The sequence below is a fragment of the Balaenoptera musculus genome, chromosome 11, assembly GCF_009873245.2.
Source record: "Balaenoptera musculus isolate JJ_BM4_2016_0621 chromosome 11, mBalMus1.pri.v3, whole genome shotgun sequence".
Classification (NCBI taxonomy): domain Eukaryota; kingdom Metazoa; phylum Chordata; class Mammalia; order Artiodactyla; family Balaenopteridae; genus Balaenoptera; species Balaenoptera musculus.
The window spans coordinates 20,076,569-20,101,414 of NC_045795.1; the positions used below are offsets into that span (position 1 = coordinate 20,076,569).

Sequence of the window (24,846 nt, forward strand, 5' to 3'; positions counted from 1 at the left end):
CGATCCAGGCTTGTTGAAGTACATTACTTCTCCCTACTGAGATTCTAGAGGGAATAGAGTACATGGAAGCACATCTTGTTTCTGTGCCTAGTATTTAGGTAAATAAAGGTAAGGCACCCTGACCTTCCCTAATGGGCATGTGCATAAATGCACCTGGACTTCATGTACCTTCTAGTGTCCCACAGCCTAAATCCAATCCAGCTTTAGGATTTTAAGTTATTGGCACCCACGCTTGACTAGCCTCAACCCATTTCTCTAGGTTCTAGGCTGGCCTTGTCATAGTCGTGATAAATGTTCACACCCAAGAAGCCCTGACTGTCAGCAATACCTTACTGTAAGCCTGTCTTTACTGGGCTCTTCTACTTGCCAACACTGAAATTACTTACTGGTTGGGAGAATAGGCTTTCACTTAGAAACCAGGAGACAGATAGCATGCTTCCAGTTATTTTGCAATGAATATTCTTTTGTCCTTCATTAACAGGGACCTTACTTTCCTGCCCCAAATAAAACACCAGATATGAGGAACAAGAGCCCAGTTTTTTAGTTTGATCATTTCTTGCGTTTGAAGTACTCCTCGATGACATCCTTGGCCTGAGACTCTTTGCCATAGTCCTTCACCACCACACGGCTGCAGCCAACCACTTCACGGGGTTTTCCCTGTCTGTCAGTCTTACGGAGGCCTACCCGTTCCCCTGGTTCCTTGCTGTCATCAGCCTTACTCAGGTTGATCTGGTGCTCAGCACAAAGGGCCTCCACCAACTTGACATAACGTAGGCTCATCACAGTTGGATGCAAGCACGCAGAGATGGGCTTGGCGCTTGTCTAAGGCTTTGGCAGCTTCGCGAATTCCACGTGCTACGTCGTCCTGGACGAGGGCAGTCTTCAGCACCTCTTGCAGAGCAGTATTAACGTCCATTACACCTCCAGCAGCAAAGCCTTCCTCGGCCACGGGGCCATGGCTGTGGGTTAAGGGTAGAGCCGAATCTTGAGTGCATCCGAGCCTCCGCCTCTGTGCAACTCCGCAGCCGCAGGGAAGGAGCCACGGTCCTCATTTTCTGTGTGTCTGATGAGAATAGAGGCAGGCATATTCCCTTGATTTTCCTAGTAGTTCTGCCTTTACATATTAGTTTTACAGAAAAAAGGTGGTCCTTTTTCTATTTCTTGACTACTTTTATTAGGAGAGTCTATACTTTTGGTAATAGTTTTGCCATTATGTCATTATCTATGAGCAGATATAAATCGCTGCACTTATTTTAAAAGACCAGTTCAGGGCTTCCCTGGTGGCGCAGTGGTTGAGAATCTACCTGCTAATGCAGGGGACACGGGTTCGAGCCCTGGTCTGGGAGGATCCCACATGCCATGGAGCAACTAGGCCTGTGAGCCACAACTACTGAGCCTGCGCGTCTGGAGCCTGTGCTCCGCAACAAGAGAGGCCGCGACAGTGAGAGGCCCGCGCACCGCGATGAAGAGTGGCCCCCGCTTGCCGCAACTAGAGAAAGCCCTCGCACAGAAACGAAGACCCAACACAGCCAAACATAAATAAATAAATAAATTTGATAAAATAGGGAGTGATTTAAAAAAAAAAAGACCCAGTTCAGAGAATTTTATTCTGAGGAAATCTTTGTATTTAGCACTTTTCCAGTAAGTGAGTGGGCCATTGATTGGGTTTTAACAGCTATTTTGATGAATGAGTCGTTCTGTTATGAAAGGATTTCACACTTAAATCTTACTTCTTGGGCTGTGCTATTTTTGTCTTTTGAAAGTTATTTAAAATGAAAAGAATCAGCACATAAGTTTTATATGCTGAAAGTTAAAGGGTGATCCCGTTGTTTCAGAATTTGAGTTTCTACCAGCATTACTCCTCCCATAGAGGGTCCCTAAAGGGTGTAATAGTTTTGATGGAATTTGTATATTCCATGAATGAAAAACAAACTACAGAATTTCCTTTGTGACTTTTTTTTTTCCTATCCAAGTTCCCGTTTGTTCCCCCACCAATATAAAATAAAATGAAACCACCACAACAAACTGATGGGGGTGAAAATGAAGAAGTTGCCCCTGTTATAAATAGAGGCCTACCACCTCCCCCATGCACACACCCACAATCTTTTAAGCTTGGCCTTAGCTGTTTGAACCCTCTTGGGAAATCATTTGAGTCTGAGTTCTGGCTACTCTTGCTGCCTGGCTGGCTTCTAGCTAGCATATGAAGGTGGAGTTTGGTTTTCCCCCCATCCACCTCCCTCTGCTTCTCACCTCCATCTCCCTCTGCTTCCTTTCACTGGGATTCATGGAGTTTTCCCTGCCAGGAGGTTATTTTCTTAATGTAATATCGGGTCAGGAAACCCTTTACCTTTTATGCAACCTGCCTGCTTCTTTTCTGGGCTTACTTTGATTCCTATCATGGAGTCTGTCCAGTTTTCATTATTCTTCCCTGTGTGGTGGATATTCAGGTAGTAGATATTTCAGATGGTCTTTCTTGAACAGAACAGCAACTCCTAGCAGTGTGGCCATAGACAAATTGGTGGCCTTTGGGACCATGGTGTCCGGTACTGGTAAAGCCACCAAATGGAAGTTTCTGTTCTCTTCAGAGTTGGGTCTGTCTCTGGCTGGAAAGTGGGAGGCCAGATGCAGAGATGCTGATGTTAGTTGGAAGGCAGTAATTAAGGGCATGAGAGGCTTTGGTGTTTGAGTCCCAGCCCTGTTCTGTGCGACCTTGTGCATGTTACTTACCCTTGTTAAACCTCTGTAATCTCTGCCATTGGGGTTTTTGTAAAGATTAATGAGGTATGGCATGAACACTCTTAGCACAGTCATTTGCTGGCACATGATCAGTAAATGGTGGAGGTGATGGTGACGTTATTAGGAGAGAATTGGCTGGAGACGCTCCCTTCCCACTTTCCAGGATTCCAACATCATGCCCATTTAGGCTGCGTTGTTGTCAGACTCAAGGAAACGGTCAGCTTCATTATTCGTTTGGTTCCTTATTACTTTCCCCTCCTTATAGGTTCATTACTTATATTTTTAAGATGTTTTCTTTAGCCTTACCACAGTCAGAGACCGCTTTCTAAATAGCATTAAAATGGAAATTTGACTGAGCCTCTGATTCTCTCCCCAACTAACCCAGGTGGGCAGACCTTCCTTGGGAGGGTCATTTGTTTTTCAAGCTCCATAGTGAAGAAGCAGAAGGTTTCTCCTTACTTCTAAAGTCAGCTGCCATTAAAGTCTTCCGTGTTCAATGGGTAGCTTAATGTCTTTTGTAACGATTGCTAGTTTTGAACCAGTGTTTGTGTCACAACATTTTGAGTGTAGAATATTCGTTATCTGACAGATCCTCCACTTGTAGAACTTTACAGACGACTAAGAACAATCCACGAGAATTTATTGCTTTTGGCTGGAGGCCAAGAATATGGGCTCGTTCGTTTATGGTATGATACTTAAAAAGGCCAAAGACCAGAGGTTTAATTCCCAGATAGGCCAATTAGTGTAGCTTTGTTCCACAACTTCAGATTGAACCTCAGACCCCAGCCATCTGTCTTTAACATGCGTGCCGTTGACCACAAGGGGCATTGGTCACATTGATGAAAGACCGGATGGATCCGCAGAAGACCATGAACCAACCACTCACTAGGAGGAGAGATCCAAATGCCCCCTGCGTACAAGATGGTGAGTCAGTAGACTCAACCTCAAAAATGAATGCTGGAGAAGATTGTCAAGGGAGCTATTGTTTTAAAAAATGTTGAATAAGAATTGCTAAGTGATCATAGGCCAGATGTCAGGAAAGTTAGGAAACTCTCAGATATTTTAATTCTGACTGTGTATTTATAAATGAATCCTTTGTAGAAGATAAGGGGAAGGTACCGGAAGGAAGAAGTATGACAATGTGGCAGCTTCCTGATGAACTTAGATCTTAAAAGGAAGTACACAAAAGATAGAGCCCTGACAGTCAAGGGGAACTGCAGTGATAGTAGCTAATCTTTACATACTTGTGCCAGGCACTAAGTGTTCTTATTTGACCTCACTAGAACTTTATGAGGTTGATGTTATTGTTGTTGCCATTTTACAGATGAGCAAATTGAGGCACTGAGCTTTTAGGTAGTGCTGTAGGTCGCACAGCTAGTTAAGTAGCTGGGGTGTGACTCGAGGCTGTCTGATTCTAGAGAGATGTGAGACTTGCAGAAGATGCTATGGACGATAAAATGTTGTCAAAGAAGTGCTCAGAGCCAGAAGAAAATAAAAGCTGCATCTGAATGGAACTGATGGAGGGTGTGTGTACTGATGGAGCAAAACCCTTCAGCTCCTATTATCTTTTTTTTTTTTTGGTCTATCTTTTATATACATATTTAAAAATTCAGAATGTTAGCAATGTGTTGGGGAAGTAATAAGAAAGATCTAGTTTTTCTAAATGAATTTAAGCCTCTTAGCCTAACAGAATACCTTCCCAGGGTTCTGAGGACATTTGGGTTAGAGGTTGTTCATCCATGCCTGCGATCTTTAGGGAACGTGGAGAACAGAAAATAGTGCCTGACAGGTGGAGGGGGGCGCAGGTGTGGAAAAGGTTGCGAAGCTCTTCTTCAGAGGAGCTGGTATCTCCCAATATTTAGAGCTTACTGAGTATCCAGACTTGCTCTGAACGAGTGCATAGTATACAACTAGAGTCAGAGAAAGGACATTAAATGGGACAAAGTTTAATTGTCTGGAGTTAAAGTGGTTTTCTTCATTGGCTGGTGAGTAACCCGCACTTGGAAGAATTCAGGTGTAAGATGGATGAGACTTTGGCACGGGGATGTCTCAGACGCGATATAAACATTAGGAGGTGATGAGACCATTAAGGTTTCCTCTGACCTGTTTCTAAGAGCATGACTTTGTATGTATAAAACTAGGCCAGAGACTTATTTGGATCTTTGGTTTTCCCTCTGTGAAGAGGTTATTTACTCTCATTTCTAGATGAGGAAACTCAGGTTCGGAGAGGATGAGAGTGACTTTCTCACGTCAGCTTTTGGTGACAGGCAGGCTAGACGCTCATCTGGACTGATAACCTGACTACAGCTGTCATGGATACCGGGCCATCCCGAGAGTCTCTAGATGCAGGGCAGGTTTGGGGGCTGGGCTCACCGGGGTTCAAATCCTAGCTCTGGAACTTACAGTCATCCTTTGGTATCCGTGAGGGGATTGGTTCCGGAACCCCCTGAGGATACCGAAATCCAAGATGCTCACCTTCCTTATATAAAATGGCATAGTATTTGCATATAACCTATGCATATCCTCCTGCATACTTTAAATCATCTCTAGATTACTTATAATACATAATGCAATGTGAATGCTGTGTAAATAGTTGCTAGAGTGCAGGAAATTCAAGTTTTGCTTTTTGGAACTTTCTGGAATTTTTTTTTTCAAATATTTTCGATCTGTGGTTGGTTCAATCTGCGGATGTGGAAACCTCGGATCCAAAGGGCCAACTGTACTCTGTAACCTTGATTACTTCTTTGACTGCTCAACGGAAGAAATGGAATTGTTGTGAGGATTAAGTGAAAAGAAAGTGCTGGGCATCTAGTAAGTACTAAGGATATGTCTCTGTTCTTTGTAGTTAGGCTTGAAATCTTTATCTTATTTATTATTACTGATAAGTTTTCCAACATCTCTCAACTCATGCCTAAGAAGTTTCATTTTTTACCTTATTTTTCTCTTTGGATGATGTGAAATTTCAAAAGAGCATTTCTTACAGTTTCTCTATATGTAAAAACTTTATAACTTCTTAGGGCCCTTTGGGTGAAGGATCCAACTACAGGGCCTTTAGCAGTTCTTACCTGCTCTGAAAGTATGTCATTTATTCTTTTTGAAAAAGATGCCCTCTAATTTTCCTCCTCCTCCAGCTATGCACGTGGCTCACTGGTTACTTTGGCAACCGCACTCTAATAATCTTGTCAGGAAATATGATGTAACTATCTGTCTAATCTTATTTTCCAGACGTAAAATAAGCACACAGTTTCCTTCTAAGAATCCTTCTAAAGTGTTCAGGGCCTAAGCACTGCTTCTCCTTGTTCCGATGTTTTATAAGATTGTATGTACTTGAAGAATGTACATCATTGGGTGTTTCTTTAACTTAGAATGTCTATAGCACCCAATGGCCAGTGTGTCACTGTGAAGGCTTATGTGCTTTCATGTTCATTCTCCCGTAGTTGAGGAAATTTGGGGTAGTTTATTTTATTTTTTTGGCCACATGGCTTGTGGGATCTTAGTTCCCTGACCAGGGACAGAACCCGGGCTCTGGCAGTGAAAGCGCCGAGTCCTAACCATTGGACTGCCAGGGACTTCCCTTGGGTAGTTTAAAAAATGCAGAATTTTGGTTTCTAGAGGATTTACATTTATTTTTAGACATAAAGGATCTAAGGTAATTGCTGGGATAGTTAGATCAAGTCAGTATTTTCACATTTTTCAGAAGAGGCTACTTTTTTTTTTTAAATTGTGGTACATTTCTTTTTAATTTAATTAATTAATTAATTTATTTTTGGCTGTGTTGGGTCTTCGTTTCTGTGCGAGAGCTTTCTCTAGTTGCGGCAAGCGGGGGCCACTCTTCATCGCGGTGCGCGGGCCTCTCACTATCGCGGCCTCTCCCGCTGCGGAGCACAGGCTCCAGACGCGCAGGCTCAGTAGTTGTGGCTCACAGGCCTAGTTGCTCTGCGGCATGTGGGATCCTCCCAGACCAGGGCTCGAACCCGTGTCCCCTGCAGTGGCAGGCAGATTCTCAACCACTGCGCCACCAGGGAAGCCCAGAAGAGGCTAATTTTACGAAACATCTCTCTATCGGCCCATTAGTGAGGAGTAAGTCTGTATCTTCTCAGCAGCCTCCCACCTTCCTCAGCACCCCTAACATCCTCAGTAGGGGTCAAATAGGACTCCCAGTTCTCTGCTCCTGGAAAGACCCTTCCACACTGCCAGCCTCTCCATCACTCTCTGCCTTCAGCATCAGGACCAGTCGCATCACACTTCCTACTCCTGTTTGTGCCAGTCACCATAGGAAGCCTGACTCCCAAGGCATCCCTCATTCTTTCGTCATGTCCTCATTTGACTCTTTACTTCAGTTTTACTTCAGTTTTCAGTTTTTACTTCAGACTTTTTACTTCAGTTTTAAAAGTTTTGTCTCTCCCTCTGGAGCCCCCTCCCTGTGCACTCTGTGCCCTCGGGGTCAGTCATCAGCAAATCCCCAACTTCCTGACCTTGTCTGTGGACATCCCCTTCCCCTTCTTGCTTTTATGGAAACCTGGGGCTCCCCTGACAATACTGCTTCTCCTGCAGGCCTCTCAAGTGGCTGCAGGTTTTTAACCTTACCCTTGAACCACGGTTAGGGATGGGGTAGTATCCTCTATGCTTCCCTGGCAGTGCAGTGGTTAAGAATTAGCCTGCCAATGCAGGGACACGGGTTCGATCCCTGGTCCGGGAAGATCCCACGTGCCGCGGAGCAACTAAGCCCATGCGCCACAACTACTGAGCCTGTGCTGTAGAGCCCATGAGCCACAACTATTGTGCCCACATGCCGCAACTACTGAAGCCCGCGTGCCTAGAGCCTGTGCTCCGCAACAAGAGAAGCCACCGCAATGAGAAGCCCGCGCACCGCAACGAAGAGTAGCCTCCGCTCGCCGCATCTAGAGAAAGCTCGCACGCAGCAACGAAGACCCAATGCAGCCAAAAATAATAAATAAATAAATTTATTTAGAAAAAAAAGGTTTTTTCTACGAGGTTTCTGTGCTGTATCCCCTCCTCCCGAGAGCCTCCTGCTCTGTCTCAGGTCTCTCTCTGTGTGGCGCACCGTCCCTTGCCAGGCGTCTGCTCCTCACCCAGTCACTCCCCTCATTCCCTGAAGATCTCGGCTTCTGGTTCACTGTCCCTCGCTCCAATGCAACTCCTGCTAGTTCTCCTGAATTTCACTACTCATGTCGGTAATCCTGCCAACCCCTTCATCCCTCAGCTTCTCAACCTCATCTCCTCCTATGAGTGGTCTCCCACCTTCCTCAGTGACTCCATCCCAGGGTCATGCCCTTGGTCCTGTCATCACCAGTAACCTCTGTGCCTCCATAGCTCTCTCTGGACACCCCACTCTGACCACCACTCCCGTCCTTCTGGCTCGCCTTGTGCGGTACCTCCAACCTCGACAGTCCTTGGACCACCAGGACCTTCAGTTCATTGAATCTGCCACCTCTTCATGGTTCCACCCTCACCCCAAGTCCTGACTTCTCTCCTTTCCCAGCTTGAATTCCCCGATCAACCACTCTCATCACTACTTACATCCTCATCACCCTTGTCCCTCTCACACTGTGTCGTTCTCGCTTGACTAAACCACAATTCCGGTTAAATCCGTCTCTTTCTCTGCACCTACTCTGTACTTGCACCTGGGCAACCACATGTGCCGGGACAAAACCATACCCCGCCGTATTGATCATCTCACTCTAAGTTAGTGATCACAAGTGCCAGGTGGGCCCTTGATGTCACCTGACAGTCATGTCGTGTTGCCACTGTCTGTTCATTCCTTCCTTCTCTTAGACAACCATCCCATACTTTATACTTGCTTTTCAAACATCCATTGTCTGTACTCTTTGCCACTTCCCTTTTCACAAAAAAAAAAAAAAAAATGGAAGCAATCAGAAGAGAACTTCCACATGCTCCCTGCACCACACCTAGCACCTGCCTGTGTCTGTGCCCGAGCCCCCAGCTCCTTGGGCACGACATCCCATTTCCATCTCCAAATACCTTCTCAAGGGCATTGCTCCATAAAATTTCTCCTTTCCCTCCTAGATCATCAGTTTTCTCTCTACTGAATTCCCACAGGCATACAAGTTATTATTTTTCCCATCAAATAAAAACATCCTCTCTTGACTCTGATTTCGCTTCCAGCTACTGGCGAATTTCTTCCTCTTACAACAGAACATTTGGAAGGAGTCATCTGTTTTCATCACGTCTAATATTGCTATCCGCCCCCACCCTGCCCCGTTCTATCTGGAACGCATACGGTGGGGTTTTTACCCCTCACTCGGACTCCACTTCCTCTGCTCCTATCAGGTCATCAGTGACGTTTCACTGCTGCGATCCACAGTGGTCCCAGTCTCCTCTTATTTCACCTACAGCAGCACTTGACACGGTCGATTATTCTCCCCCTTGAATACATTCTCCACTTGACTGCCCGGACACACCCCTCCTGGTTTTCCTTGTTCCTCTCTGGCTGGTCTTTCTCAGCCTCCTTTGCTGGTTCCTCATCTCCCCAAACTCTAAATGGAGTGCCTCAGGGCACTTATATCTCTTCTCTATTTAGCTTATGCTTTAAAACTCATCTGTGCGATGAAGATTGCTACATTTTTATTTGTAGCCCTGATCTCTCCTGTGAACCCAGGCCCCCTTTATCTGACTCCCTGCTGGTCATCGATACTCAGATGTGTCTAATAGGCATTTCAAACATAACATGTCCTTGGAACCCCTCAAGGGTGCTGAGGTGTCTGTTTCACTGGGTGATCATTTCTAGGGGCTCCTTTCTGGGAAATTGCATCTGGGGGATCGCACAAGGATGTGTGGGCAAAGGAGGGCTTCTAGAGGCAAAGGGAGGGGAAAAAAAAGGCAGGTTGGGGGCAAAATTGCCTTGATAATTGCTTGAATCTTGTCAAAGTTACTACTGCTGAGAAGCGTTAATGTTTTCGGAGGGAGGGCCTGAGAGGGGTGTAGGATGTGGGGATGAGCTTTGGAAAAGGTAAATCAGTGATGAAACCTAGGGCTGATAATGCCTTTTCTGAATGGATCTTGAGGTAATATCCCGTCAGCTTGTTTTTTGATTATATAAGTTCAGGAATACTGGAGTAAAAATCAACTGCTTGAAACGTACAGATGTTTTGATAATATTTTCTAGTCCACCAATACATTCAGTGCCATTTCTCCATTGAGTTTGGTGAGTAAAGGGTTCTGGATAACTTGATTATTTGGGTAACTGAGAGTTAACTAGGTTTCAGTATTGCTAGTTACTAGTTATTATTTTGTGTTTTACCTATTCAGCTCTGTTTTTAGCTGTTTAATGAACCTTGGGGAAAAGGCAAAACTTCAAGTTCTTTTGTTCTTTTGGTTTTGAAATGTTTTTAATGTAAATGGTGTGGCTATTACTTAATAATTTTGGGAAGTGTGTTCAGTTAGGGCATTTAGCCAATTAAAACTATTCCCACATGAAAAAAAAAATCAACTGCTTGAATTTAAAACCACAATAAAAACAAACAAACAATGTAACTGTCCAAAAAGGAAATCCTAATTCTCCTCTTACCTCCAAGCTGCTCCCCTCCCCCACCAACCTGCCCCGCCAGTCTTTCCATCTCAGTGAACAGCATTCCATTCTTCCATTTACTTAGGACAAAACATTTGGAGTCATTCTTGAATTATCTTTCTCTCACACCCCATCAGCAAATCCAAATCCTTCAAAATATATTCAGAATCCATTTCTTATCATCTGACTGCTATCACACTGGGCCAGGCCACCATAATTTTTCAGCTGGATTAATGGAATGTCCTAACCGGTCTCTCTGCTTCCAGCCTGATCCCCTTTAGTCAGTTATTAGATGTGCTCAGATCATGTCAGTCCTCTTTCCATCTCATTCAGAGGAAAAGCCAAAGTCATTCCTGTGACCTATAAGCTACTATGGGACCTAGGCCGCCGTTACTCTCTGACTTCATCTCTTACTTTCCCCTGTTTACTTTCTCCACTTCATCCATCCTGACTGTTTCTGGTAACAGTCTGGGCCTGCTTCCACCTCAGAGCTTTTGCATTTGCTGAAATTCCCTTTCCTTTCCCATCCTGTATCCATGTGGCAAGGCTCCCTCACATCCCTCAGGCCTTTCCTCAAATGTCACTTGTCCAGTGAGGCCTTTCCCGCTTTTCTGACCACCCGTCTTGACTTTCAACACCCCTCCAACACTTTCTGTCTCCTTTCTTTACTTTATTATTCCTTAGCATTTAGCATCATCTAACAGAGTCTACATTTTATTTATTTATCTCATTCCTTGTCTCTTCTCCCTTCTGCTAGAATATAAGTTCCACAGGACCAGAGGTCTTTGTTCTGCTCGCTGCTTATCCCCGAGGCTGAGCGCATAGGTTGCTTTGTGGTAGAGCCTCATAAATATTTGTTAAACAAGAATGACTATTTCTTGCTCTGGGCATTCTTGTGGCTTAAAGTTATTGTAAATCTGTTTGCCACAAAGCACTAATGAAACTAATTATTTTATTTCATGTTTTCTATTAAGTATATTTACTATATATGTCACATTGATTTAAGACCATAATAATAGGAATGGCAGACAGAATGCAAATTAGAAAAGAGTTCCTACAGCTTTTCCTGCTGGTTGATTTCAGTGCGTCCCATTCATGGTACAGCTTTCTCTATACATTTGGAAATATGTCAGCTTATTTCTGTCCACGTATCCCGCCTTATTACAAAAGCAAAGAAAGATTGAAAGGAGCTGGTTGGAAACGGGATGATGTAAGTATGTTGTAACCTAACGTGCTGTTTCAAATGCTGGGTGATGTGAATAGACTGTATGTTATTTATGTTAATTACCTCATTTGCCAGAGGGCAGCGATCACTGCCTTTTGTTGTGCAGTTTGCATTATTCCATGCCAGAACTTTTCATTTATTACTTCGGTTCTACCTCTCTTGTTTGGGTAATCATGTCTCCAGTCCTCCAGTTGTAAGTTAATTTGTATTCTAAGACCAAAAAGCTATTGAGTATTTGACAACTTTCTCAAGTCAAATTAATCATAATTACCTAAATTCAGCCATTTGCTATCTTAGTAAAAGTCCATTGATTCCATGCCCCACAGGTTATTGCACAGACGCTATAAAGCAAAGGACAGAACCTGTTCTGGTACGTTCTGGTTTCTCTTAGTCTATCTGAGTGAAGATTTAAGGCAATTCATGGTTCTGCTTACTAGCAAGTTTAAAAACACATTTCATTTTAGAAATTAATGTACTATAAAGTTAATACTTTGGGTGGGATACCGTTCTATGAGTTCTATAAAAAAATTTTTATTTGGAAGTTATTTTAGATTTATGGAAGAGTAGCCAAAGTAGTTCAGAGTTCCCATGTACATTTACCCAGCTTTCCCTAACGTTAACAGCTTACTTAACTGTAGTAAACTTACCAAAGTCAAGAAATTAACAGTGATACAATACTATCAACTACCAACTTCATTTGGATTTTTACCAGTTTTTCCACTAACGGTCCTTTAATTCCAGGATCCGATCCAGGATACTGTGTTTCACTTAGTCATTTTTCTCCTAGTCTCCTGCAGTCAACAGCACCTCTTTCAAAGCTTTACATGAGAAAGTGGGTCAAGTTAATGCTGCAGGGAAGTTGTAAGAATTACACGTTTAAGGGGCTAGGTGGAACTTTGGAGATGTCCTGATCCAGGGGCTACAAAGAGGTGGCCCTATGAGCTGAATTCAGCTCATACAATATTGGAATAGGATTTGAATTAGTTGCCAACATTTAATGATTAGGAGGTTTTCCAGAAAAATCTGTATTTTTGCCTTCTTTTTAAGACATTGGTAGCTCCTGCTGCCCCAGGTCTGTTGACTGACTGGGACAATTGTGTGGCTCCAAGATGTGGCTGTCCCTTCTCTATGGGCAAGTGTATTCCACTCACTCCAGATTGTGCCCCTCCCGATGCTGCCCTGGGCTAAACCAGCCCCTCATCTCACAGGTGAAGATGCCCCAGGAGGCAAGCGTTGCACGTAGCCCACCCTGTCTTGCTTTCTGTGCTCCTCTTGGTCTCAGAGCTGGCAAGGCATGGTTTTGTCTCCCCCAGAGGACAGCAAAGATTATGGCAGGAAGAGGGTGCAGTGTAAATGCTCCGTGAGGTCTAGTCCCACCCTTAGTCCGCATGCAAACTCTGAGTTTGCAAACGAGTTCCCTGAGACGACGTCTGATTTGCAGCCACTTCCTGTTCAGCTGTACACGGTTATCTAAAATATTATGTGAGTTGCTACCATGTAAAAATCAGGTGATGAACCTGAAAATCCAGCTTTGTGACTTCTCTTGAGAAGTCAGGTGACCAAGCAATGCTGGGGCCACATTCCCACCCGCCGTGGTCTCCTGGCCTGGACTCAAGTCTGTGCCCTCAGCTGGGAACTGGCTTATTTGGCCCCTGCATTACATCTGTGGGACCCTGTGCGCATTTACAGCGTTAGCCTTAGGTTATTGGGTTGGAAACCAGGGAAGCCCCAGTAGTTTCCTTTTTGTGTTTCTTTTTAAAATTTATTTATTTATTCATTTTTGGCTGCATTGGGTCTTCGTTGCCACCCATGGGCTTTCTCTAGTTGGAGCGAGAGGGGGCCACTCTTCATTGCGGTGTGTGGGCTTTTCATTGCAGTGGCTTCTCTTGTTGCGGAGCATGGGCTCTAGGCACACAGGCTCAATAGTTGTGGCTCGTGGGCTCTAGAGTGCAGGCTCAGTAGTTGTGGCACAAGGGCTTAGTTGCTCTGTGGCATGTGGGATCTTCCCAGACCAGGGCTCAAGCTCATGTCCCCTGTGTTGGCAGGTGGATTCTTAACCACTGTGCCACCCGGGAAGTCCATCCTTTTTGTGTTTCTTGACATTAGTTATTCTTGACAAGGAGTGATTTCAGTAATTCCTCCAAGTTGTTGAGGACAAAGGGAATTTGGGACAGGGACTTGTGATAGGCTCAGAGCCTAGGTGTGCCGAAAGTCAGCTATCTCGTTTTGTCTTCTGTGTCCTGTCCCCTCTTCCCGGACATGCTGTCAGCTCCCTTTGTGTGACCTAATGTTTAACGATGCATATCAGTGTAAAGTGTTCTGTTCAGGGGCATTTTTGTTAGAACAGCTCAAAGTACTATATTTAAAGAACTAAGTGGAAGCTACAGTGGTGGAATTTCAGGCGGTGTCTGGTTGGTATCCCTGTAATCTCATCCCAGGAACGTATACTTCTATTTATTTATTTATTTGTTTATTTATTTAAATTAGGAATTGTACTTAAAAATTTTTATTTTATAGAACTGTAGTTGATTTACAGTGTTGTGCGAATTCCTGCTGTATAGCAAAATGATTCAGTTATACATATATATACATTCTTTTTCATATTCTTTTCTTTTGCTGGTTTATCACAGCATATTGAATGTAGTTCCCTGTGCTATACAGTATGACCTTGTTGTTTATCCATTCTATATACAATAGTTTGCATCTGCTAATCTCAAACTCCCAATCCTTCCATCCTCCACCCCTCCTCCCCTTTAGGAGCGTATACATATAGAAGCAAGAAGAGAGCATTCTCTTTTCAGATCATTATAGAGACATGGGGCTAATTATTAAAGGGGTTTTGTACATGTAACTCTAAGGGTGTATATCTGTGTGGCCCAATATGGCAGCTGCAAATCTATATGAAGCTGCTGAGCACTTGCAATGCGCTAGTCTGAATTGAGTTGCACTGTGAGTGTAAAATACATACCAGATTTCAGACTTACCATGAAGGAAAGAATGTAAAATGTCTCAGTAATAATTTTTATATTGATTACATGTTTAAATGCTACTATTTTGGATAATTAGATTAACTGAATTAAGTTGTTAATTTCATCTCTCTTTTTTTACTTAAAAAAATGTGGCCACAAGAAAATGTAAACTTACAGACATAACTCATGTTATGTTTCTACTGGATAGGGCGGCTCTAGATCCTGCTGTATTTGATGGCAAGAAAGGGTGAGCAGCCTGTTTTCTAGGCTGTGGTAAAGTCAAGTTCAAAGAACAAGTGTGGACAGAATGGAATGGTAAATTGTTTTCGTAACTCTTGGCTTTAATAAAGTTTGTACTTCACTGATCACTGTAGTGTTTTTGGTGCATTTAGTTGGATACCAAGTTGCTCTATTGCTTGTTTAGCTGTATTGGTGGTGTGACACTGTTGGAAGTCAGAAAGATGCTCGTTGGAATTCAAGCTTCTCTACTATGTCCTTGAGTCATTTAGTTACCCTCCTGAGCCTCAGAGCCCTGCCCTGAAAATTAGGGACATTGGTGATCCACCCTATTGTGTGAAAATTAGGGAAAATAGTACATGTAAAATGCCCAGTGTAATATTGAGGACACAGTATTGGTACAGTAAATGATATTTATTTTTGTTTAAATTTATCATTCCTGGTAGTATGAAAAAAAGTCTCATTTTATCACTTCTGTGTGCTAGAAGTAAGGCTGCCCCGCAAATCAGAAAAAGGCACCTTTTTGCTTCTGTGATGTGATCATGGATCCACCAGAAAACCTTTCTACGTGGATTTTTTTCTACTCACTCTTTCCATGGCAAAGGTTTTTATTATAAGTGGATCAGTCTTTTCAGTTGTTGAGTTTCAGTATTTATTGAAACCCAGCAGTGGACTAAATGACAGATTCTTTCTAGAAAGTATTGGACGCCTTGAATTTTGACAGAAGCTGGAGGCATCTGTCGTGGGTACGATAGAAAGCAATCTATACATTACTACATAAAAGATCCCAGATAACTGGACAGGTGAGGATGGGCGGAGTGACCAAAACCATGCCGTGGAGAGCGCATACCTGCTCTTCATCTGGTCCTCTCCCTTTGCGGTTGTCAGGCACACACAGGAGTACTTTGTAGTTTTATGTTGTTTTCTTTTTTTAGGTAAGGCTAAGTTTTCCACTTCCTCAAACTATTGTTATGTGCCTTATGGAACTTATTAAACTTAGTGGAAGATGAATGTGTATAATCCTGGGGAGCATTTGCAGGTGTTAACTGCTAGAGAAACCCTGAATGGAATAACAGGGTACCAGGAATAATTGGTAGTTTTGTGTGTGTGTGTTTTAATCCTTTCTCCTTTGATCGTAAAAGAATCAGGACCCAGAAGATAGGAGTTTGGGACTCTGAAGGCTCATTGGTGGCCTGCTCGCAGATAAAAATGCATAGACTGGAAAATTTTTTTTTTAAAGCTTATCTATTTTCCCTTAAATCAATGAAAGATACTGCATTAATCAATCATTTTCTGGCTCAAATCCATGTCTCTTGTGCTATAAAGGCAAGTCTTATATCTCTCACTTCTTTCCTCAGATTGACTTTGCTTGGCAGTAACTTTTCAAATGATAAATCGAACTCCTTCTTGCCAGGGTAACTCTCTATTAGCTGTGGACGGGCTTGTTACATGCAAAGTACTCAGCTAGTACATGTAGAAATGCTTTGTAACCTACAAGTCCTTTATAACATATGTCTTATTATTGACTTGACCATGGCTGCTGGCCAGGAAGTTTACTAGAAATCACCCATAGATTCCAGCCAACCCTCCTGCCAACACCTCTTGGTAGGTAAGGATGGTGCTTTTGGGGTGGTTCTTCTGCTGTCCCGCCTGGATCTCAGCCAGTATCTCACGGCCATCAGGAGCCTGGCTTTACCCACCAACTCTAGGTTATGGTTGTCTGCTTAGAATATCACAGCTACTCTCTAACAGGGACTCCTCTGATTCCTGATAGGCAGCCTCTCTTTCTGAATTCTTATTATATTAATTAATATATCATCTTATAGCTGTACAATAACAATAGACACTAACAACTGATTGCTTACTATTTGTCAAATACTCTCACTTGATCCTCTCAGCAACCATAGGGGGTAGATGTTGTTATCCCCATTATACAGATGATAAAACTGAGGCACAGAGAGGCTAAATGACTTGTCCATTCTCAGGCTTGACTCGTCAGAACCCAGGCCTGTTGAAGAGTAGCTCCTGAGCTCTTAGCCATGCTCACTCTGTGACTTCTGCTTAGATTGTTTTCCTTCTCTCCGGCCACTTGTCTAAGTATTTCGAGTCTTCAAAAGCAAGTTCTACTCTGAAGTGACACTTTCATTACGGACTCCAGGCTACACTCTTATGTGCTTTTATCCCTCCTGATCTGGACCAAATGAAAGATGTCTTCCCTGTCTCTATGGTTTAAGTCCTTTACAATGTATTTTTTCCTGCTGATTATTTCTTGTGTATTAATCTTGATTTTTAAATTTTATTGTTAGTACTTCTAAGGTGGGGGGGGCACTTTGTATGTTTCTCCTCAATTTTCCAAAATACTTAGCATGGTGGTAAGTGAGCTCATTTGAAAACATTTAAGAAATAGGTATAGAGCCTTTGCGGCAGGCTCTGTTGGTTGCCTGACTGCCCCGTTCATCACTCCCTTGTTCATCTTAGCCTATGGAGTGGTGGTTAGCGTAAGAGTGGTTCTCAACCAGGGGTGATTGTGCCCTCCGGGGGACATTTGGCAGTGTCTGGAGACATTTGGCAGTGTCTGGAGACATTTTTGATCGTCACAACTGGGGTTGGGGTGCTAGCTGCATGTGTGGGTAGAGGCCAGGGCTGCAGGTAAACATCCTGTAATGCACAGGCTGGTCCTTCACAAGAGAGAGTTATCTGGCCCCCAAATGTTGGTAGGGCTGAGGCTGAGAAACCCTGGCCTAGAGAGAGTCACATGATACATTCTGGCCAACTGAATATAAGTGAAAGTCCACTGGGGCTTTCTGTGAAAGTTTTGTTTTTCTGAGACAGGAGCTATCCCTTCCTGTTTTCAGCTTCTTCTGCCTTCAACATGGGCTTGAGCCCAGAGGCAGGGCATCCATCTGATGCCCAAGAGGTAACAAACATGAAGGTAAAAGTCAACACATCTGCAGAACTTTTTCATCTTGTCTGCTGAGTATCCTTCACAGTGACGTAGGGTGAGACGTGTCTTTATATGTTTGTTCGTTTACCGCTTGCCCTGCCGCTTGTCCCCCTTCTACAAAATGCTCCTACTGAGCCTTTAGGTCCAGAAAAGATGCTCCTCTGGCCAGACTTTCCCCCCTGTAAGACTGCTGGGCCAGCCATTCAGTGAATTTGCCCAAGTTGTTGTATTGTCTTTACAAACTTGCTACCTGGGAATCTAGGTAGAGGTGGGGTTTGAAAAACCAGAGATTTGGTTTAACGAGAGGGAACGTTTGGGGCAGCAAGTATATACCTCAGCTGAAAATATTCTCTGAGTTGAGCACAAGGTCCCAGCATGGAAAGATGTACAGGGTTGTTTTTCCTGGCACTTCTCCCTCTCCAGTATCCCATATGGTAGCTCCCCTAGTTCTTAATGCCCCCTGGCAGCCATGCCCTTGTCTTGCTGGGCCTGAATCACAGGTGTTGGGTGCTGTTTAATTTTGAGTTAATTGGCCTTATTGCTGTTAGACTCTTGTGTGGTGTCTTGAATTCATGAATTAGTCATTAAGTTGTGTTTACCAGGCAGGCACCCTGGCAATCTGTGGTCTGTCCAGCTGACCTTCTTTTAGAAGGATGCTGTTTGTGCAGCCTTTAGTAAACAGTGGTGGGAAAAACAGAATTCTCTTTGGGGACCCTTTAACTGCAGCCTTTTCTTCCAACTCTTACCTTTGCAGGTGGTTTTGTGCCTTACTTGAGAATTTTAGTGGGCTTATCTATCAGGGTGGGATGGGAGCTGTGTTCTGAGACTTAACAGGCTTTTGTATTATTTTTGTAGCCACCTGTAAGGGTTGAGGAAAGTCAGTTATTAGATGAATTTTCCCCAGGAGGACTCACCTCTAGAATAAATGAAATTAAATTAGATAATTGGGATTTCCTTCTTGGGGCGGTTGTTGTCAGGTTCTGTTTCTTTTTTAATACAATTGAGAAAGCACTTGAAATTTCAGAGTCACAAATATGTGTCACAAACTCAACGCAGTCTGAAAGCACGTAGATATTTATGGTTTGTTATTCTAATTAATGTTTAGTAAGCCTTGAGAAGCTGTCATTTACTGCCTATCCTGGGTAGGGGTAAATTTCCCAGCTCAGGGTAAACAACCTGTAATTATGTGGTTAATGAGATAAGAAGCTCTAACTACTTTCTTAAGTTGAAGTGCCTTTCTAACAAGTAGCTGGTAAATGAAATGAAGGCACAAGAATTTCAACTTTACTCCCTAGGGGTGGACTGATGTGGTGTGGTGGGCACATTGTCTTTGATGGTATGTTGTGAATGCTTCAGATTTCTAGGTGTGATCATCTCAGAGTTTGAAATCACACACTTTATGATTTATGCGAGGGCAGGATGAATCTAGTTAGTTAATTGAGCGGTTTGTAAGCTTTTAACCCCCCAACTTGGACCAACTTGTCTTATTCACTGATTTTGTTTATACAAGGAGTAACCAACAGTGCTTTACATGCACTTAAAAAAAAAACTTTTTGGTAATAAAAATTAATATTGGTTTAAAATAAAACTTAACCAATTCAACGCATGGACCAACCATTTCTGAACTAAATTATGAACACAACTTATGTTGAGTCTTGGCTGTTGCCTCAAAAACATCAGCAGAAAGTGTCATATTGGTTGTAATTTTTCTTCCATGAAATAAGAGATGGGTTTCATTTCTGGGTGAAGCATTGTAATTGTCTTGTACTTTCATTTCTGGTTAGATTAGATAGACAGTAGAAACAAAGAGGGAATATGAAGTAGGAGAGGTATTACTTTAATGTGATATGTAAAAAAATATACAGGGTTTTCTATTTTCTGGGTGTTAGAGCACATGCTAGAGATAAAAAGAAGTAAAAGTTAGGAAATTAATCAAATAACACATTACCTATAAACATTACAATATTTGTAAAGCATATCAAAGGCTGTATAAAGTTGGGACATTCAGAGCCAATCTATATGCCTCAGTGATAGTTGGGTCATACGGAGTCATTATTATAAGGAAGTGATGTACCTCTGAAGGAGGTATAAGTAGTCTCTAGCTGCTTATATGAGAAGCCATAGATTGTTTAAGGCTGGTCCCCTAGCAAACAGTGGCAATGTATACCATGCATTTCTGAGAAATAAAGCCAGGAAATGTACAGCAAAACAACAGAACTTAGTATATAAGCAATTTAAGAAATATGACACGAGGAGGGTCCAACGATCTGAACAGCAATCGTGTTAGTCACGTGCAATTCATGTATACTGGCATTGTGCTTAGAAATCTCTTAGGATGGCAGTTTTATTATGTGGCCGTTGTGACCAAGAATACTGATTGTTTCACCCAGTTTGGGAAGCTAACTGTGAATGTATAATCATGCTAAGTTTGATTTGTTCTCTGCTGGGTGTGCATTAATTATTGGGATCATGGTTTGTCCTTTTCTGCCAGGGTGCACAGAAAAGGCTTCTTGAGTGCCTTAAAGGGAAGGCTCCCTCCTGCTGGACAGAGGTCTATTCTATGAAGGCCGCTGGGGCTAAGACTCTCCCATACTGGCCAGAAAGGGAAGCCGGAAGGACTTGGACTCGCTGATTTTTGCTGACACCATTCAGTCCTGCTGCTGGAAGCCTTTAATGAGCTGGCATTTCAGAACTGCGTGGCAGGGCAGGCTGCTTTCTCAGACACACACAGCTCTGACGGCTGGCTTCCCTTAGCTCACCGAAGCTCTTTCTGCCTGGCCAGGAGGATCTCCTGGCCGACTTGCCACTGGACCCAGGAAGGCAGAAGCATCAGCCATTAGGCTGGCCCAGTGCTCTAGATAAACGTGAAGATACTCAGCGGAGCAAGACCTGGAGGCAGGCACACAGCCTCTCCTCAGTGCAGCGTTTCAGGCGTGTGGGTTTGTGTTTGGAATTGGAGAGGAGGCTCTCTGATGATCCAGCGGGCTTCGAGCTCCAGTGGCATACTAATTTTTTTTTTTTTTTCTCCTGTTGCTGGGATTGCCTTCCGTTGACTATGGAAGCAGAGAAATCGCAATGGGAATCACTTCCTGTGAGTGCCCTGATGTGCACAGTGGGGGAACCAGGAAGCCCACCTGGAGGCTTTAGCTCATTTCTGAAGCCCTGAGTCTGGCTCTTCCCTTAGGGGTATTTGGGCCAGTTGTTACTGTGTTTCCCATTGTGTAAATGGAAGGTTTGGCCAAGTCTTGCTGAATGGTTTAATCTTTTACAAAAACAAAAGCACTTAAAAATTTTTTTTTTTTAAATTTTTAATCTTTTTATTTTGGTCACGTGGTGTGGCATGCGGAATCTTACTAGTCCCCCTACCGGGGACTGAACCCGTGCCCCCTTCACTGGGAGTGCCAGGGAAGTCCCAGCACTTTTTTTTTTTTTTAATGAATAAAGTTTAGCTTGTTTTTGAACCTGGCTTTATTGACCTAAATGAGCCTAGGTAGGTTAAAGGATAAAAGGGAGTGCTTTTGCAGCAGGTAGGCAGGGCCTGTCACTTTGCAGGTGCATCAGTGTCCAAATGGGAGCCTCCAGATGAGATACGAGTCAGCCTCCCGGGGAGGTGAGGGGAGCGGAGTGCCACAGCACAGTCATTGTTCATTGTCCTCCCACTTACAGTATTTTAATATGATTTTTAAAAAAATTTATTATTTATTTTTGGTTGCATTGGGTCTTTGTTGCTGCGCGCGGGCTTTCTCTAGTTGCGGTGAGCGGGGGCTGCCCTTCGTTGCGGTGCGTGGGCTTCTCATTGGGGTGGCTTCTCTTGTTGCGGAGCACGGGCTCTAGGCGCGCGGGCTTCAGTAGTTGTGGCATGTGGGCTCAGTAGTTGTGGCGCACGGGCTTCGTTGCTCCGCGGCATGTGGGATCTTCCCGGACCAGGGCTCGAACCCGTGTCCCCTGCATTGGCAGGCGGGTTCTTAACCACTGCACCACCAGGGAAGCCCGCACTTACATTATTTTAAAAACTGCACAGCATTTAAAATTCTATTAATAGAATACCGGATTAGGGATAGAGTACCTAGGCTTTCCCTCCTTCCATCAGTGTTAAAAGGAATTTAGGAAAATCACTATTTCCTGTGTTCGTGAATGGGGGAGGGAAAGAAACAGACCACTTTTCTCCCTTTGAAACCGGGAAAGAACATCTTGCTGCAAGGAGTGAGAGTATAAAAGATACCTGAGGTCCTTGTAAGAAAACTTTCATTGACCATGAGGGCGTTTCGGTTAGTCAGCAGGCAGATTTAGAAATTTTCTGTTGACTTTCTTATCTCCAATTTGTTCAGTTTGTGGGGGCCCGGAGTTCTGGAAGCTCATTGGGATCTCTGCTAAACCATAGATACTTTGTTATTGTTGTTGTGTCAATTTCAGCTCAATTACCAGAAAACATTTTTTTAACCAAAATACTTAATATTTTCGCCATCATATTTTCTAGGCCAAGAAGAGGAGAAGGCTGAGACAGCCAAGGCAAAAGCTGCTCAAATTATTGTAGCCAAGGGGAGGGATGTGGTCCTGTGATGCTGCAGGGGAGGACCACAGAGAAGGCAGAGTGGAGGGCCAGATTGACATTTGTCAGTTGACATCTTAGTTCATTTGAACTGGAACGATTAGACCTGGCCTTATTCATACTGAGAAATGGATGTGTGTGATAGCCGTATTCCTGTGATGTGGGGATTATTCACTGTTTTGGAATGTCTAAACCATTCCTCAGTTCTCCATAGCAGCCTGAAGACCAGGAATGCTTGCAAAGCTAGGTTCTCCCGGTTAAATTGATGTTTTATCTGAAACCCATTTTGTTTTCAGACATGTTGAAAATGTTCCTAAAATGCATGAGTGTGCCTTGGAGTGGAATGCTCAGTGAGTTCACTTTATTATCCTTTGGTGATTGAGACGTTTTTCCAGTACATCAGGGGTTCATGATAAGTTCTTCTTTTCCAAATCTTTACATAGAAGATGTGTATAATTGAGTTAATTTCCAAGTGCATATTCCTCAAGTGCTTTGTGTATTTTTTAAAGAGCCTGAATGTTTGTTTCTTATTCATTCTTCTGATTAATTTCATTCTTTTAAAATTATTCTGATTAATTCCTTTTAATTTTCCAGTTGGTTTATGGTTCTTCAAGTTGAGTATGGGTTATTTCTATAAATGGAAATGTGTCATTGTAAACCAGTGTCTCTGGCCTTGAGGGACCTGTGAATTAAATGGAGCTTGCTTTTGATACTGTCTGCCTCCCTTTTCTCTTTCTTCTCCTGCTAGTCCGTAGGATTCAGGATCTTCACCTTTCTCTTGCCCTCATCCAAGCCTGATCTCAGAAAACTCTCTGACATTCGAAATTCATTTACGCTAAAGTCACCTTCATGAAATGACAAATTTAACTCGTTCCCTCTCCCAGGAATAATCGCAATTACAGCTTTTTTCCTTATTTTTGGTATGCAAGGTCCTATATCCTGCTAATCGAATTTCAGGACCTAGAGTTTTGAGTACAGAGTTTTTTAGTCTTGAGCTTATTCCTTATAATCATACCATGTGGTAAACTGCTGTTTTAGTTGTGAGTAGCTGCCACTCAGGAGGAGACAAGTTTCTGAGAAACGTTCAGAAACTTCTAGAAAGGAGCACTTTTGTTTTCTCAACTGAGACTTAAAAAACAAAAAACAACAACAACATCAGGAAATGCTGCTTCTCCTACGCCTAAAGTTGTCATCCTGGAAATTGTACCTGCATTGAATCTAATTCAGCAAACGTTTATTAATGACCAATTGCATGCAGTTAGAACTACTGCACTAGCTATAGAAAAACCATCCATTTCTCTTCTAAAGTACATAGAGGGTGAAGAAATTTGGTAGTGAGTAGCTGACCGATGTAGAATGATTTTTAAATTTCTAGACCTTGGGAGTATTTCTCAGGATGCCAGTAGGTATAATAAAATGGTTTTGTGAACAAGTAAATTTGGAAAAAGCTTAGTTAAATGAAGGGGATTCCTGCCCCTCGCCCCCACTAGAGCTGTCAGAGGGGGAAAATGTATGCAGTATTTCCCAAATTTACTTGACCATGATTTTAAAATTTTGCATTATCATTATTGAATTATTAGTCCCTGAGGGGGACTAGTGTTCCTTGGTTGGAGAATAGTTTGGAAAATGCTGCTCTGGACCATGAAAGTACTTTTTCTCTCTCTTTTTAGAGAACTCTTTTTTATTAGTGTGTATGTGTTTATTACTCAGAGACAGAAAAAAGGTTCTTTAAATAGTGTGGTAAATGGATTCCTGTCAGTAAGTTTCTCCATTGGTTATATAAAGAGTGTGTGTATTTCACTTGGATATTGGTGAGGTTTTGGAGGGCTGGGGTCCAAAGATGGTGGTGGTGATAACCTCTGTGGCATGAACCCTCACATAGTGTGCTCACTCAGGGATGGTGCTCAGCGTTTCTTCTGGAATCTAAAGCCAGAAGTAGGAACTTGCAGTTCTGGTTTATAGGTGACAGATAACTTGCCCACTGTGCCACTTAGGGAGTGTTCATGACATGCCAGCCACTTTTTTTTTAAGGTGATAAGATTTTTTTTTTTAAACACTTATTTGAGATAATTATAGATTCATATGTAGTTGTAAGAAAGGATAGAGACCCTATATCCCTTGCATCCATTTCCTCAAGTGGTAACATATTGCATAACCGTGTTACAGCTTCACAATCCAGAAATTAACATTGATACAATCATCAATCTTATTTAGATTTCCAAGGGTTTACATGCACTTATGTGTGTGTGTGTGTGTGTGTGTTTAGTTCTATGCAGTTTTATCATGTGTGACAATTCATGTGACCGCCATAGTCAAGATACCGAGCAGCTCCATTCCAAGGATCTCTCGTGGTCCCCTTTTATAATCATAGCCAACTTTCTCTCTATCACTTATCTCTCTATCCCAACTTACTCTATCTCAGCCCTCAGCCCTGACAACCACTCAATCTGTTCTCCTCCTCTGTAATTTTGTCATTTCACGCATGCTCTATAAATAGAATCACACAATAGTAACCTTTGGCGATTGGCCTTTCTACATGCTGTCGCCTTTTAATCCACTGCTTCCAGTCTTTGCAACCATCTAGCACCGTAGGGATTATGAATCCTCTCCCCCAGATGGGGAAGCGAAGCCTCGAAA

At 43.0% G+C, this 24,846-nt stretch overlaps 2 protein-coding genes and 1 pseudogene across 11 annotated transcripts in view; 1 reads left to right on the forward strand and 2 right to left on the reverse strand.

The window, feature by feature from the left end:
* LOC118903280 (cytidine monophosphate-N-acetylneuraminic acid hydroxylase) overlaps nt 1-24,846 on the reverse strand; it is a 268,648-nt gene that overhangs the window by 216,463 nt on the left and 27,339 nt on the right. The window lies entirely within an intron of this gene.
* Nucleotides 1-24,846, forward strand: part of CARMIL1 (capping protein regulator and myosin 1 linker 1) — a 316,540-nt gene that overhangs the window by 50,780 nt on the left and 240,914 nt on the right. Inside the window, exon 1 of one of the 9 annotated variants that reach the window (XM_036868157.1) lies at nt 20,696-20,751. The exons of the other annotated variants lie outside the window; for them this stretch is intronic. Coding sequence (XP_036724052.1) covers nt 20,716-20,751 — 36 coding nt within the window. The 5' untranslated portion in view covers nt 20,696-20,715. Of the gene's footprint in view, nt 1-20,695; nt 20,752-24,846 lie in introns of those variants that run through there. 9 annotated transcript variants of the gene reach the window in all.
* On the reverse strand, nt 545-8,492 carry LOC118903447 (annotated as a pseudogene).